Below are 11,898 nucleotides of genomic sequence, written 5' to 3' on the forward strand. Positions count from 1 at the left end.
CACTCTTTGCTGGGTAAAAAGCTGGATGGATGGCCAAGCCTAGAGACTGGTGGGAAATGGAATTAAATCCAGCTGGCCATTAGTCACAGGTATTGTTCCCAAGGGTTTAGTATTGGGGCCAGTTCTATTTAATGTTTTTATCAACAACCTGTACCAGGGGATCAAGTGCCCCTTCAGTCAGCCTGCAGATGACACCAAACTGGGTGGGAGTGTTGGTCTCCTGGAGGGCAGGAAGGCTCTACAGGGGTATCCAGACAGGCTAGAGTGATGGGCTGAGGCAGTGGTATGAGACTCAGCAAGGCCCAATGCAATGTCCTGCCCTTGGGTCACAACAACTCCATGCAGTGCTACAGGCTGGAGACAGCAGAGTGTCTGGAAAGCTTTTCAGCAGAAAAGAACCTGGGGGTGCTGGTTGACACAGCCAGCAATGTGCCCAGGTGGCCAAGAAGGCCATGCCATCCTGGCCTGTATCAGCAATAGTGTGGCCACCAGGACCATGGCAGGGATTGTCCCCCTGTACTCAGCACTGAGGCCACACCGTGAGTTCTGTGTCCAGTTCTGGGCCCCTCACTTCAAAAAGAACATTGAGGTACTGGAGCAAATTCAGAGAAGGGCAACAGAGCTGCTGGGGAAGGGTCTAGAGCACAAATCCTATGAAGAGGAGCTGAGGGAACTGAGGTTGTTTAATCTGGAGAGAAGGAGGCTTGGGGAGAACTTCTCACCCTCCACCTGAGAGGAGGCTGTAGCCAGGTGGGGGTCAGTCTCTTCTCCCCAGAAGCAAGTGATACAAGAAGAGGAAGTGGCCTCCAACTATGCCAAGTGAGGTTTGGATTGGATATTAGAAAAGATTTCTGTGCCTAAATAGTGGGTCAGGCATTAGACCAGGCTGTCCAGGGTAGTGTTGGAACCCTGAAGATATTTAAAAGATATGTAGATTGGCACTAAGGGACATGGTTTAGTAATGTGCCTGGCTGAATCCATAGTCCATAGAGCTGGCAATTAAAGTAAAGTAGGTGAGTGTTACTGACAAGCCAGCCAAGCTCACCAGCATGGACAGGCGTGTGTGTCTTTAAGGGGGAGATTGGGAAGAACAGACTGTTGGGGTGACCAAGTGAGTCTGGCTGGCTGCCAGGGACACAGCAGAATCTGGAAGTCTCCATGGTGAGACTGCTGGTGAATGTGTTGTTTACATTTATTTTTTTCCGTTTCAGGGCAGTCCTGTTTTCTGTGTTCAGTTATTAAGATACAGCGATCTGCTTTATTGAAGGTAGAGTAGTGGTGCCATCTGGTGGTGGTAGTACATTCCCAGGAATGAGAAAAACGACTTGTGAGGAATTCCGTTGAGATCTGAGAAATTGCTGGCGTGGTACTAAAAAGAGTACATGGATTTATTTGCTGCCTTAGCATGTAAATATGCTGTTGAATTGGGTCATAAAAAGCTGTACAAGTATTCATAACTAGTCTTGCTAGAGCAAATTTAAATCTTTTTTTCTTTCTGATCAACAGAAAGGTTTGTTTCTAGTAGTTTCTTTTACAAAACAGTGCTTTGCAAATACAGCATAAGTTTTATTGGAGCTTACAATATTTTAAAACTCAGTTTGAAAGACACATTATCCTCTGTTATTGCATTTTGCTAAACGCAGCACAAACTTCTCACTGCTAATGTTTGAAGTCACTGTGCCCTTTTATAAGTGGCTTATATATTGTTTCAAAGTAAAGTTCAACAGGTGACAAGAGTACACCTGACAACAGTTGAAATAAACAACTTTGGTATCTGAAGCCAAAGCAACCACAATATTGTTTTCTCTATCCTTTCATCTGTTGAAAATGTGTCCTGCATCTTAAGTTGCTTACCTGAGGTAATATACTCATCCTTCTTTTGAGTACTGTACAGGCTGTACTGACATTGCTAGCAATGAAAATAGGGCTATGACTTCTTCTCCAGTTCTCTTGAAGTAAATTTCTGACTGATAAGTATCCTGCCCTACAGTGGAAAAACTTGGAAAAGAGGAAGGTACTTTATTTTAAGCTGGTGAGGCTTTTTAATTTAGTTCATATAGCCATTACTCTTCATCTATTGCAGGTCAGCATATTATTCTAATAAGTTACTTGTAAATAAATAGCCTTGTAGAACAGAGGTCTATATCTTCAGTCATTAACAACCTCTGTCTTTCTGCTACAAATGATTAGAATAACAGACTATTTTTGTTTGAATCCAGCTAGTTGAAAAAGACAAATTCTGTGCTTGTATTTCTTCATAATCTCTGACCTCATGACCAAACAACACTTTACTTGCATTGTGATGGAAGTGAGAGTTGGACTTAGTTCTCTCATTACAAGGTTGTGCTCACAATATTTTAAAATTCTGTCTTTATGGAATAAGGTGTTTGCAGGCCTTTTTAGCTAGTGTAAATTGTGGAATTAAATAGAAACAGCTATTAAAATTGAACATATGTAATAGTACTTAAGAATTTAATGTTAATATTTAAATTAATATTTAAAAAGTTAATTTATTGAAATTTATTGGTCATCTTTGGGAATAATGAAACTGATGGCCATAGCAAGGGCTTTATTTTTTTCTACCCTTTAATTCAGCTCATTGAAAATGTACGTTTGTCTACTGAGTTTCACCAGTGTGTAGCTACTAGCAGAAGTGAGATGCTTATGCCTGATGTAAGCCACACGATCATAAGCATCAGATTTGAAAATTGTCTTTTCCACACTGAGTTTTGGATCTGAACAAAGTTCCATTGTTGTAATGCTTTGTTCTTTGATTGCTTTAAATACAGTGTCCTTATGAATTGAGATACACCTGCTGCTTCCACTACTTTTGTCATTTAGCTTTTGGTGCTGTATGACTTCAGTACCTTTCAGTAATTATTCAGCAAAATTGTTATTATTTGCTACATTTAGCTGTTTTCCTCAGGCTTTCCCCACTGTGAGCATTATACTTCTGCTTTTTAATGAAGTAACATTACTGTACTATGTTTCAGCAAAAGAAAAATATGTATGCTTATCCTGTTAAAATAGCAAGGTTGTAATGGGTTTGTAAATCTGTCAGGCATTCACTTCACTTCTGGATTTGTACCTGATAAGAATAACTTCCTGTTTTGCTTTACAAAGCTAGGTGGTACAAACAACAGTTACAGTTTGATGATCTGAGAAGTTGTTAAGAGCTGTCATAGCACTTGAGAAATCCTTAAAGAAAATATTGGTACTCACTTCTGACTTATTACAGGATCAGTAGAATAATCCGCTTCCCCAGTCTCCAGCAACCATCTAGATCTAAAAAAGAACTGAACTTCTGTGTCTTTAGTTTTCATAGTGCATCACTATCACCCTGTAACTAGAACAGGAGGAGTATGGTGATGATTTAAGACCAATTTGGTTGTTGTTTTTATTCTCACAAATTGAGTGGTACTTCCTTCTTCCACATGAACCAAAGTGTAACCTTGTCTTCTTCCAGCAGTAGTGAGGGAAGATGCATGACAAGTCCTTCCGAAAGACTGTTACTCGAGTTTATGTTGTGATGTGCATTTGGAATGGGGATAAGCCTCTGAGCTGGTTTCTTTAGAAGCAGTGTCACTGCTCTGTTCTCCACATTTTGCTGGAGAAATAAATCTTTTAAATGACAAAGTGTTATGGACTTTGTTCTACTGTATGAGAGGCTTTCTGTCCTCAATGGGGATTTTTTTAGGGAGTTCCAGAAAAGAGCATCTCCTGCAACTCTGCATTGCTTTCAGTTAATAGTAATTTTTTTTAACTTTTTTTTTTACTTTGAATTCAATCAAAGAAGTTCATGATGGAACTGCAAAGAGATTTTTATTGTCATTGTTCTGAAGTTTCTGTCAAGTGCTATCATGAATATCTTGTTTTGTCATTGTTTTCATAATTCCCTTAGCAATATAACAGCAAAATCAGTAACTACAGGCTATGCCTTTGATTTTTTCAGAGCAGGAAGACAGAACTAGTAGTACTCTTTACCTGTCTCTGTAACAGCTGAACCTTCACTGTGTGAATCAGTTAGAAAAACTGTTTCTTCTGTCAAACTTACCTATTCATGTGAGATTGTATCACCTTTAGCCAGAGAATAAAGGTCTTCTTTTTTATTATTTTTTAAAATATCATTTTATTCTGGCAAATACCTAGAGATTCTGGAAATACGAATTATTTCCTTTGAAAGTATTTTTGGAAGATTAAGATACAGAGAGCAGATTACTTGAAAACATAGCTTGAAAACTGAGAATGCTGCTCACCTGAATGTACGCCTTCAATTCAAAATATTTTCTTTTCTTACAGACTGTCTAGTCCTTCCATTGTGCTTCAAGGTTTCTGCTTACTTATTTGGTTCTTTACCCTGTCATTTTTGAAGATAATGAATTTCTTTTTATTTTGTGATCATGTGTAACAGGACTTCTTAGTTTTTCGAGTAATTTTCCTTGTCTTGTAGGAGACTGTGCTAAATCTTTTTTTCTTTCTTTTTCCTGAGGATCAATTTTTTTCCCCCCTTTTCTTGCTTACAAGTACTTCTGCCCCATTGTTATCTTAAATTAACAGACATACCTAAATACTCAGGTGAATTTAGTGGGTGAGTCTTTTTGGCAGCTGTATTTTGAAGAATTTTGGATGTTAACTTTCAGACTATTCTTCTGTCTTTTCAGGTCTCTGGATGGCAGACTCTGAAAAGAAATGCTGTTTTAAGAGGTATGCCTCATGTAGGCCAAAATATTCTGGAATGGTGTCTATGTAAATGATAAGGCTGTACTTCTGAGGAGTCCCTCTGCTGATCCTCTCTGTAATCTTGCATGAATAATAGTTTCAGTGCTGACATATCTCTGAAATGTGAAAGCTTGTACAGAGATATGCAGGCTTCTCGGTGATACAGTTTTAATAGACAGGCCTGTAATATTTTGCTTAACTTTTTGCTTGATCATCTGAAGAGAACATTGCCTTAGTGGGTGAAGTGGATGAAGCGCTAACAAAAGAGGTTGACTTTCTGAAATGTGCATATCCCCTTCCAGCTTCTCCCGACTCTGTGTATGTGTGTGTGTGGTTGGTTGCCTGGTTTTTAATTGGGAATATAGTCCAGATGCTTTTGTAAATGTCCTCACTCCCTTTTTGGTGTGTTGTAAGACTTCCAGACAGTGAGAGGCTGACACCATGCCAACAGTGTGGTTTAAAATAATGTCAGCTGGAACCAAGATGAAGAAACACAAATCTTTTTGCAAATGATCTTTTTTTCATGTTAGCTGAATGTTTGGAACATTTTCTCTGTTTGTTTGGGGTTTCATGTTCCAGCACTGAAAGGAAGTGTCTCTTGTCTCTCCATTGTTGTATGTTGTTTCTGAATAATTCATTGCTTGGCAGCTGTTAAGAAAACAGTCTTTTCAAAATGGAATTCTTCTACCATGCATTTCAAGCAGATGTGGTGGCATATATTAGAAAAGCAGGCTTTGTCTTTGTAAGAGAAAGATTGGTCTGAGTATTTTCTTAACTTTTTTAGACAGGATCTCTCAATTCTTTTTAGGCACTTCAGAGGGTTTTATATTTCTATAAAGCAGGACAGTGCTGATTCGTTTTGTTCTGCCTCCAAAATAATAACCAGGATGAAGTACTAGCAACTTGGATTAAAAGTGGGTCTTCAGCTATTGACTAAGATTTTGGTGTTGCTCATTTTTATTCAGTGTTTACAAGAGTCCTAAGGAAAGTGATGCTAAGAATTAGGGAAGATGTTATTTCTATTTTCAACACAACCTGTGGACAGAAATCAAGATGAGGGTGCTGCACTGCTCTTGGAGGTGCACACTTGTAGGATGAGAGGCATCGTACCCAAGTTGCAATGCAGGAGATTCCTAAGAGACAGTAGGAGCATTTTTTGCCTGTGAGGGTGGGTCAGGCTCTGGAACAGGTTGCCCAAAGAGACTGTGGAATCTTCGTTGTTGAGGGTTTTCTGTGCAAAGAAGGAATAGGCCCACATTTACTCAATTTAAGTGGGCTTGCTTTGAGTGCAAGTTTGGATTAGAGCAGCTTGGAGAGATTACTCCGTAACATTATCCTATGAATCTATGTAATATGCTGCAGGGATGCTTTTTTTGCATTTCACATTTCCTGTAAAAACAGCTGAGGCTCAGGTTGGTGTGTTTTGTTATGTGTCTTTTTTGGGGTTTTTTTGTGGTTTTTTTTCTGGTTTGGTTGTTGTTGCTTGTTGGTTTTTTTGTTTGGTTTTTTTTTTTGCTTGGTTAGTTGACGAGTTGAGAAGAGTTTTGTGATTATAGAACTGAGGAGTGACTTACTACTATTCCAGCAATGTGGTTTTGAGGGAGAAGAACGGTGCTTTGGCTCCAGCGTTCTTTAGTTGTCTAAGTAAAAAATAAGACTCTTTAAATTTTTTTAATAAATGTCACAGTTCAGTCAGTGGATTGAAAGTTTCAAAGTTGTCTGCAGTTCTTAAAGTTTGAGAATTGCTTGTGGGTTACTATTTGAGCAGGTAAATCTCAGAAGAGCTAACAATTTAATTTAGAAGAACTAAGGAATTTCTGTGTTACAGAGGTTTGCCTTTCTTGGCTTTGGCTTTCTAAAAACTAAATTAAGGTATGGTATTTTCTGTTGTCTGCTAACTTCCATGGAGGTTTAGTGGTAGTCTGAGCTTCACAGTGTTCAAATGAGATATTAGGTTTGGAACATGATATTGTAAATGTTCAGAATTTGGTCTGTCATCAGAATTTGCCTGTTTTTATATAGAACGGCAGCTTTCTGTGAAACTTTTGCTTCTGAACTTGACTGAGCCTGTGAAAAATTCAGAAGCTCTTGAGCATGCGTCTTCTACACAGTGGTTGATGGGTCACATTACAAAATAAGGCAAATGCAAATAATCTCTTTTAGAACCTTGCTGTTCTTACTAAATCCTGCATAGTCTAGTGAGTCTCTGTAAAAAAAGAAGTGTCAATTGGGAGATACGTTTTTGTTCTGAATTTTTAAAAAATATTTTTAGGCAAGAAGGTATCAGCCTAGGTTGTGCTTTGGAAAAGTAAACTTATCATCTCCTATTGCTTCAGGCTGGTGTGTGTGACTTTAATGTCAACCCGATTCTTTGTGTTGTCTTTTTACAGCAGCCAGTTTTAGATGTTGAGCTCATGCTAAATTCTTTGAGTTAGTGTCTCTGTGTGATAATGATTGTGTAACAGTCGTAAGCAGCTTGAGATCAGTCAATATAATAAGAAGTTCAGCTTGTTTATTACATGGATAGGCAAAGGTGGTGTGATAGTGTAGTAAATTCGTAGGATTGTATGATAACTCAGGTTAAAAAGACATCAGGAGATCATGTCCATCATGTCATATGGTTACCTGCACTAGGACCTGAGGGAATGGCATGACCCTGTGTCAGGGGAGATTTAGGTTAGATATTGGGGAAAGGTTCTTCACCCAGAGGGTGGCTGGGCACTGGAACAGGCTCCCTGGGGAAGTGCTCACAGCACCAGCCTGACAGAGTTCAAGAAGCATTTGGACAATGATCTCAGGCACATGGTGGGATTGTCCTGTGTAGGGCCAGGACTTGGACCTGACAACTCCATGGGTCTCTTCCAATTCAGGAATGTTCTAAGTAATCCAGCTGCTCAAAGCAGAGTAAACTGAGGTCAGACTAAGTGGCTCAGTGTGTTATCCAGATACCTGTGCTTTTAAGCTGCATGGTTGATGGGAAATGTGTATTTGGAGATGGACTTCTAGACTTCTGTGGTTTTTGTTTATAAGGTTAGATTACTTGTTTTGGAGGTATGTGAATTAATTTTTAGCTTTCTTTTCAGCATATCACTGCTTCAGAGATGGGAAGATGAGTTTTGTGAAAGAGATCACCTGGAATTCAGATACGAAAAAATATCTCTTTTTCAAAGGGAAGGTGTTTAAGGGAGACCTGGATATGTCTAGAAAATAGAAAAATAGGTTGTGTGATTCTTAGTCAAACTTCATGTTTTGGATGTTGTGTAGTCTTGCTGTTTAGTTCCAGTTTGTATGACATTACTGACATGGATTAATTGCATGTGCAGAAGCTGTCAGTAGCCTAAGCAGAAGGATGTCCCTTCATTCAGAATTCTTCAGAGGAATCCAGCACCTGGTAAACATGCTTTGTTTCTTTTACATTACTACATGTTGATATGGTAAAAGTAGCTCTTTGAGAGTCTACCTAAGTAATAAAATCAGATGCTGAGACTTCTGAAGGACAGTGAGATTTTGTCAAGAGATATGTCATCTTGCATTCTTGGGAGTCCAGCAGTTAAAAAAAAACTAACTCGGTCTTCAATTGCTTGTTTGATAAACTCAATATTTGTGTGTTTGATAAACTCAAACTGAAATTTTCAGGGTGATTAGACTGATGCAAAATGTTAAATATTTGAGAAATATCTTTTAAATTATTTTCTGAACTCTTTATGTTAAAACAATGGGTAGCCTTTATAACAAGGTGGAGTTAAGATGACATAGAAATAGGACTTGGCATATCATTTATGGTATACTTGTCAGCATTAATGTATTGGGAATATTTTATTCCTTCTGCTTGCTTCTAATCTCCGGATCTGATCTGCATTTTTTCTCCTGCAGCAGTGTACTTCAGATTATATATGGTTACTTAAAATATGTGTTTGGTGTGGGGTTTTTTGGTGGGGTGGTAACAACTTGGCTGTCTTACATGATAAAAGTGGTGCTTAACTTTTGTTTGGCAGTAGGCTGTAGAAACATGAGTGTCTTGGGACACCTTCCCAAGAGCAGATGTGTGGTTCAAACAGACTAGTACCCATTCTGAGCTAGTTAGTATATTCCAGACAGGAACATGAAAGACATCCTGTGTTAGCTACCCATCGACCTGGAGAGTTTCTTCTTAAGCATTGTGAGTGGTAGCTTAGCTTTGTATTTCATAGTATGACTGTGTATAATTTTCAAATGTGATAATAATGAGAAAAATAATAATTGATGATGAAATCTGCAACTATGTTATTTACTTCCCTCTGAAGTATACAGGATAGGCAGATGATAAATGTGGAATTACTTTACATAATATGGAATTACTTTATGTTTTTAATTAGTTGCTGTGATTAGTGAATTTAATTTCTTAAATGAGGTTGTAACATTAGTGTCTCTATTTTTTCTTTTTATGTGTCATTAGTTCTGCTAAAATTTTTTTTTTGTTTCCCTCTAGGAAGCAATTCAAGTTTTCTGCAAAGTCTGAGTATTTATGTTATCTGACTGAACTGACATCTTGGTAATATGCCATTTTTTGTGAACTTCTCTCTACCTTTCTAGATAGATAGGAAGTGGTCTGGCCTTTTAAAAATTTTATTTTTATTAATTTTTTTTTAATTTTAGTAAGTCCTCTTGTTGTTACAGGTTAACTGTTTTGAAAAGCAAGCGGGGCATTCTAATGTTCTTCTTTTTCCCAAGACTAGAGGACATGGGTCGCAATTGCACAAAATGCAGGCTTAAATAAAGTCTGACACGGACAGCTTGCTTACAGACCTTAGACGTTGCATTGTTTATTGGAGATGCAAGGTGTGCTGAAGCAACCATGCCTGGATCTCTGTGTGAGCAGAGAAGAGATCCTTTTCCTGTTTTAGTAGCTGCAAGAAAACAGCGTGGGACAGGCCTTCTGGAGAAATGTCCTGCTGTAGGTTTTATCACCTTTTGAAACTGAGGTGTCTACTGCCCTCAAAAGACCTGCTACCTTTCTGTTGCTTCTTCTAATAGTTCTTATTTTCAGTCCTTTAAACATCTAATGAGAGAGACTTTCTATCCTTCTTGAAAGGTGTATGAAATTTTCATGAGGTTGATTTGATAGGCTTGCTCCTGGTATTCTGGAAGATATGCATTTTTCCAGTGCCAAAATGTGTATGATTTTTTTCCTATTAAGTTGGCAAAGTGTGTATTATTCTTGCTATCCTCTTTTTTTTCTTTTTTTTTTTTCCCCCAGCACAATGAGCTTTATTACTATATTGTATTATTTTTGCCTTTGTTGTGTGGTTCAGTCACTGTTCTCATAAAATTGTACCCATCTGAACTTTTTTTTTAATTTGTTGAGGGTTCTTCTAGTGGCAGTGTTTATCTCTACTGTGGTGAGGAGAAACTGTAATTTTTTTTCTAGAAAATAAGTGACTTATTTGCTTCAGATTTCACTGTTAAATCTTTGGCTATTCTGCCTTAGTAGTGCTTGGATTCAGTCTGTGATGGCCCTGAACACCTTCTTCTGAATTCCTGCCTAGACAAGTAACTAGAGTTGTATTGATACTGCCTTTTTCAGGATATGTGTAGGCTAATTTCTCTTTTGCCTGCTATGAATTGTGTTTTTCTAACACAAAGTGTGCTGACTTTCTATTTGACTGGTGGCTTGATGCCATCCCTTGAGCTCTTGAAGAGTGATGTTGAATAGCTCTTCCTCAGCACCACAGAAATCTACATACCTCATGCAGTAGCTTTTAACTAATGACCTCATGCAATAACTTACAAGGATTTAATGTGTGTCTGGTTTTCAGAGGGTTAAAAATAATTCTACAATTTAGAAAAGTAATTCAGTTTCTGAGTATAGGTTCTGACCTATCTTGTCTGCTGCAAAACTGAGCTGCTCTTTATTCTTCCGTAATGGGAGGTCACGAGATTTATAACTAAATCTCAAACACTGTAAAATAAATTTGGTTCCTCGCCCCTCCACCCCCCCAGTCTTAACTATGAAAACTGGAAGTCTTCCTAGTCTTTTTTGCATAGGACTGTGCAGATTTGAATGGGTGTTGGGTATGCTCTTCCATAGTTTATAGTGGAATATAAGGTACTTCTCTGCACTGGAATAGTTCAGATTGTTGTGGGAGCTTGCCTTTTGGTAGTTCCTTTTTCTTAGTACCACTTCATTGAACATAGGGAAAAAAAAAAAGATGACAAAGATCAGACAACTTTGTTGCAATATATCTATGTGAAACTCGGGGACCATGTGTCACCATTCAAATTTGGAAATGTTTTCCAAACTGAGCTAGATGAAAAGCAGTATTTGTGAGCCAGGGACAGTAAAATCACTTTAAGGGAAAACAGTATAATTTGGTGACTTCTGCAGTCTGGGAACCACATGTAGTAGGTTGTAAGCAAGTATAGCCCACTCTGTTAATTAGCTAGAATGCTGTCATGTTCTAGTAACAGTACTATTTTCAAAATATTTTGAAAAACATAATACAGCTATGTTTAAAAGATAACAGTTAATTTGTTAAGGCATGGGCTTTGTGTGGTGTTTTCTCTCTAAGTAATTGGGGTTGCTGCAAAAAAAGGTTAAATGAGCTTTTTCATTTTTGATTTCTAATTTTTTTCCTTTTAAAGGTGCTTATGCCATCTCATGCTCAAAAGAAAGGAAAAATATCTAGTTCAAGTTTTAGCACAACAAACTGCAACTCTGCCAATGAAATTATTTTAATCTGTAATGTAGTCTTTAATTAACTTGTGTTTAAATAAAAGGGATTTCAGAAGGTTTACTTTCCAGCCTCATTATTGAGAGACAGATTAAAAATTATGCTTTAACATACTGACAGAAGGAAGCGCTTAAAAGTGTGGTTAAACCTAACAGTTGCTTTGACTTTTCAATTGTCAAAAACCACTTTTGATTCTGAAATTACTTTGAGGTTTTTCTCCCTCTGTATTTTTGTGAGTTTGCCAGCATTGCTAGAGTGAATATGATGACTGAAGTTACCAGGATAGTAGGGTTTCACTGTAAATCTGAGTCCCTTGGTTGGTAAAGGAACTTACTAGTAGCAGGCTGGGAGGGCCGTTTTCTATGCTCTTGCAGTACTGACTTGCAGAATAGTGTGGGGTTTACATTGTTTAGCTTTTGTGAAGTGACATGAAAGTTAGTGCCACCACTGTGTGCACACATCCTTGTAT

At 37.9% G+C, this 11,898-nt stretch overlaps 1 protein-coding gene across 6 annotated transcripts in view; it reads left to right on the top strand.

The window, feature by feature from the left end:
* PCGF3 (polycomb group ring finger 3) overlaps positions 1 to 11,898 on the top strand; it is a 56,277-nt gene that overhangs the window by 23,127 nt on the left and 21,252 nt on the right. Inside the window, exons 2-4 of one of the 6 annotated variants that reach the window (XM_042023505.1) lie at positions 4,662 to 4,704; positions 8,043 to 8,110; positions 9,188 to 9,250. The exons of 2 other annotated variants lie outside the window; for them this stretch is intronic. Coding sequence is in view for 1 of the 4 variants with exons in the window: in XM_042023503.1 (XP_041879437.1) it covers positions 9,554 to 9,652 (99 nt within the window). In the remaining 3 variants the exon portion in view is untranslated. Of the gene's footprint in view, positions 1 to 4,661; positions 4,705 to 8,042; positions 8,111 to 9,187; positions 9,251 to 9,429; positions 9,653 to 11,898 lie in introns of those variants that run through there. 3 more of the 6 variants (XM_042023506.1, XM_042023507.1, XM_042023503.1) reach the window with 3 other exon arrangements.

Source organism: Corvus kubaryi, unplaced genomic scaffold, assembly GCF_017639235.1.
Source record: "Corvus kubaryi isolate FWS band 111438036 unplaced genomic scaffold, C.kubaryi_AGA036_p1.0 37249, whole genome shotgun sequence".
In the NCBI taxonomy this organism is placed as follows: Eukaryota; Metazoa; Chordata; class Aves; order Passeriformes; family Corvidae; genus Corvus; species Corvus kubaryi.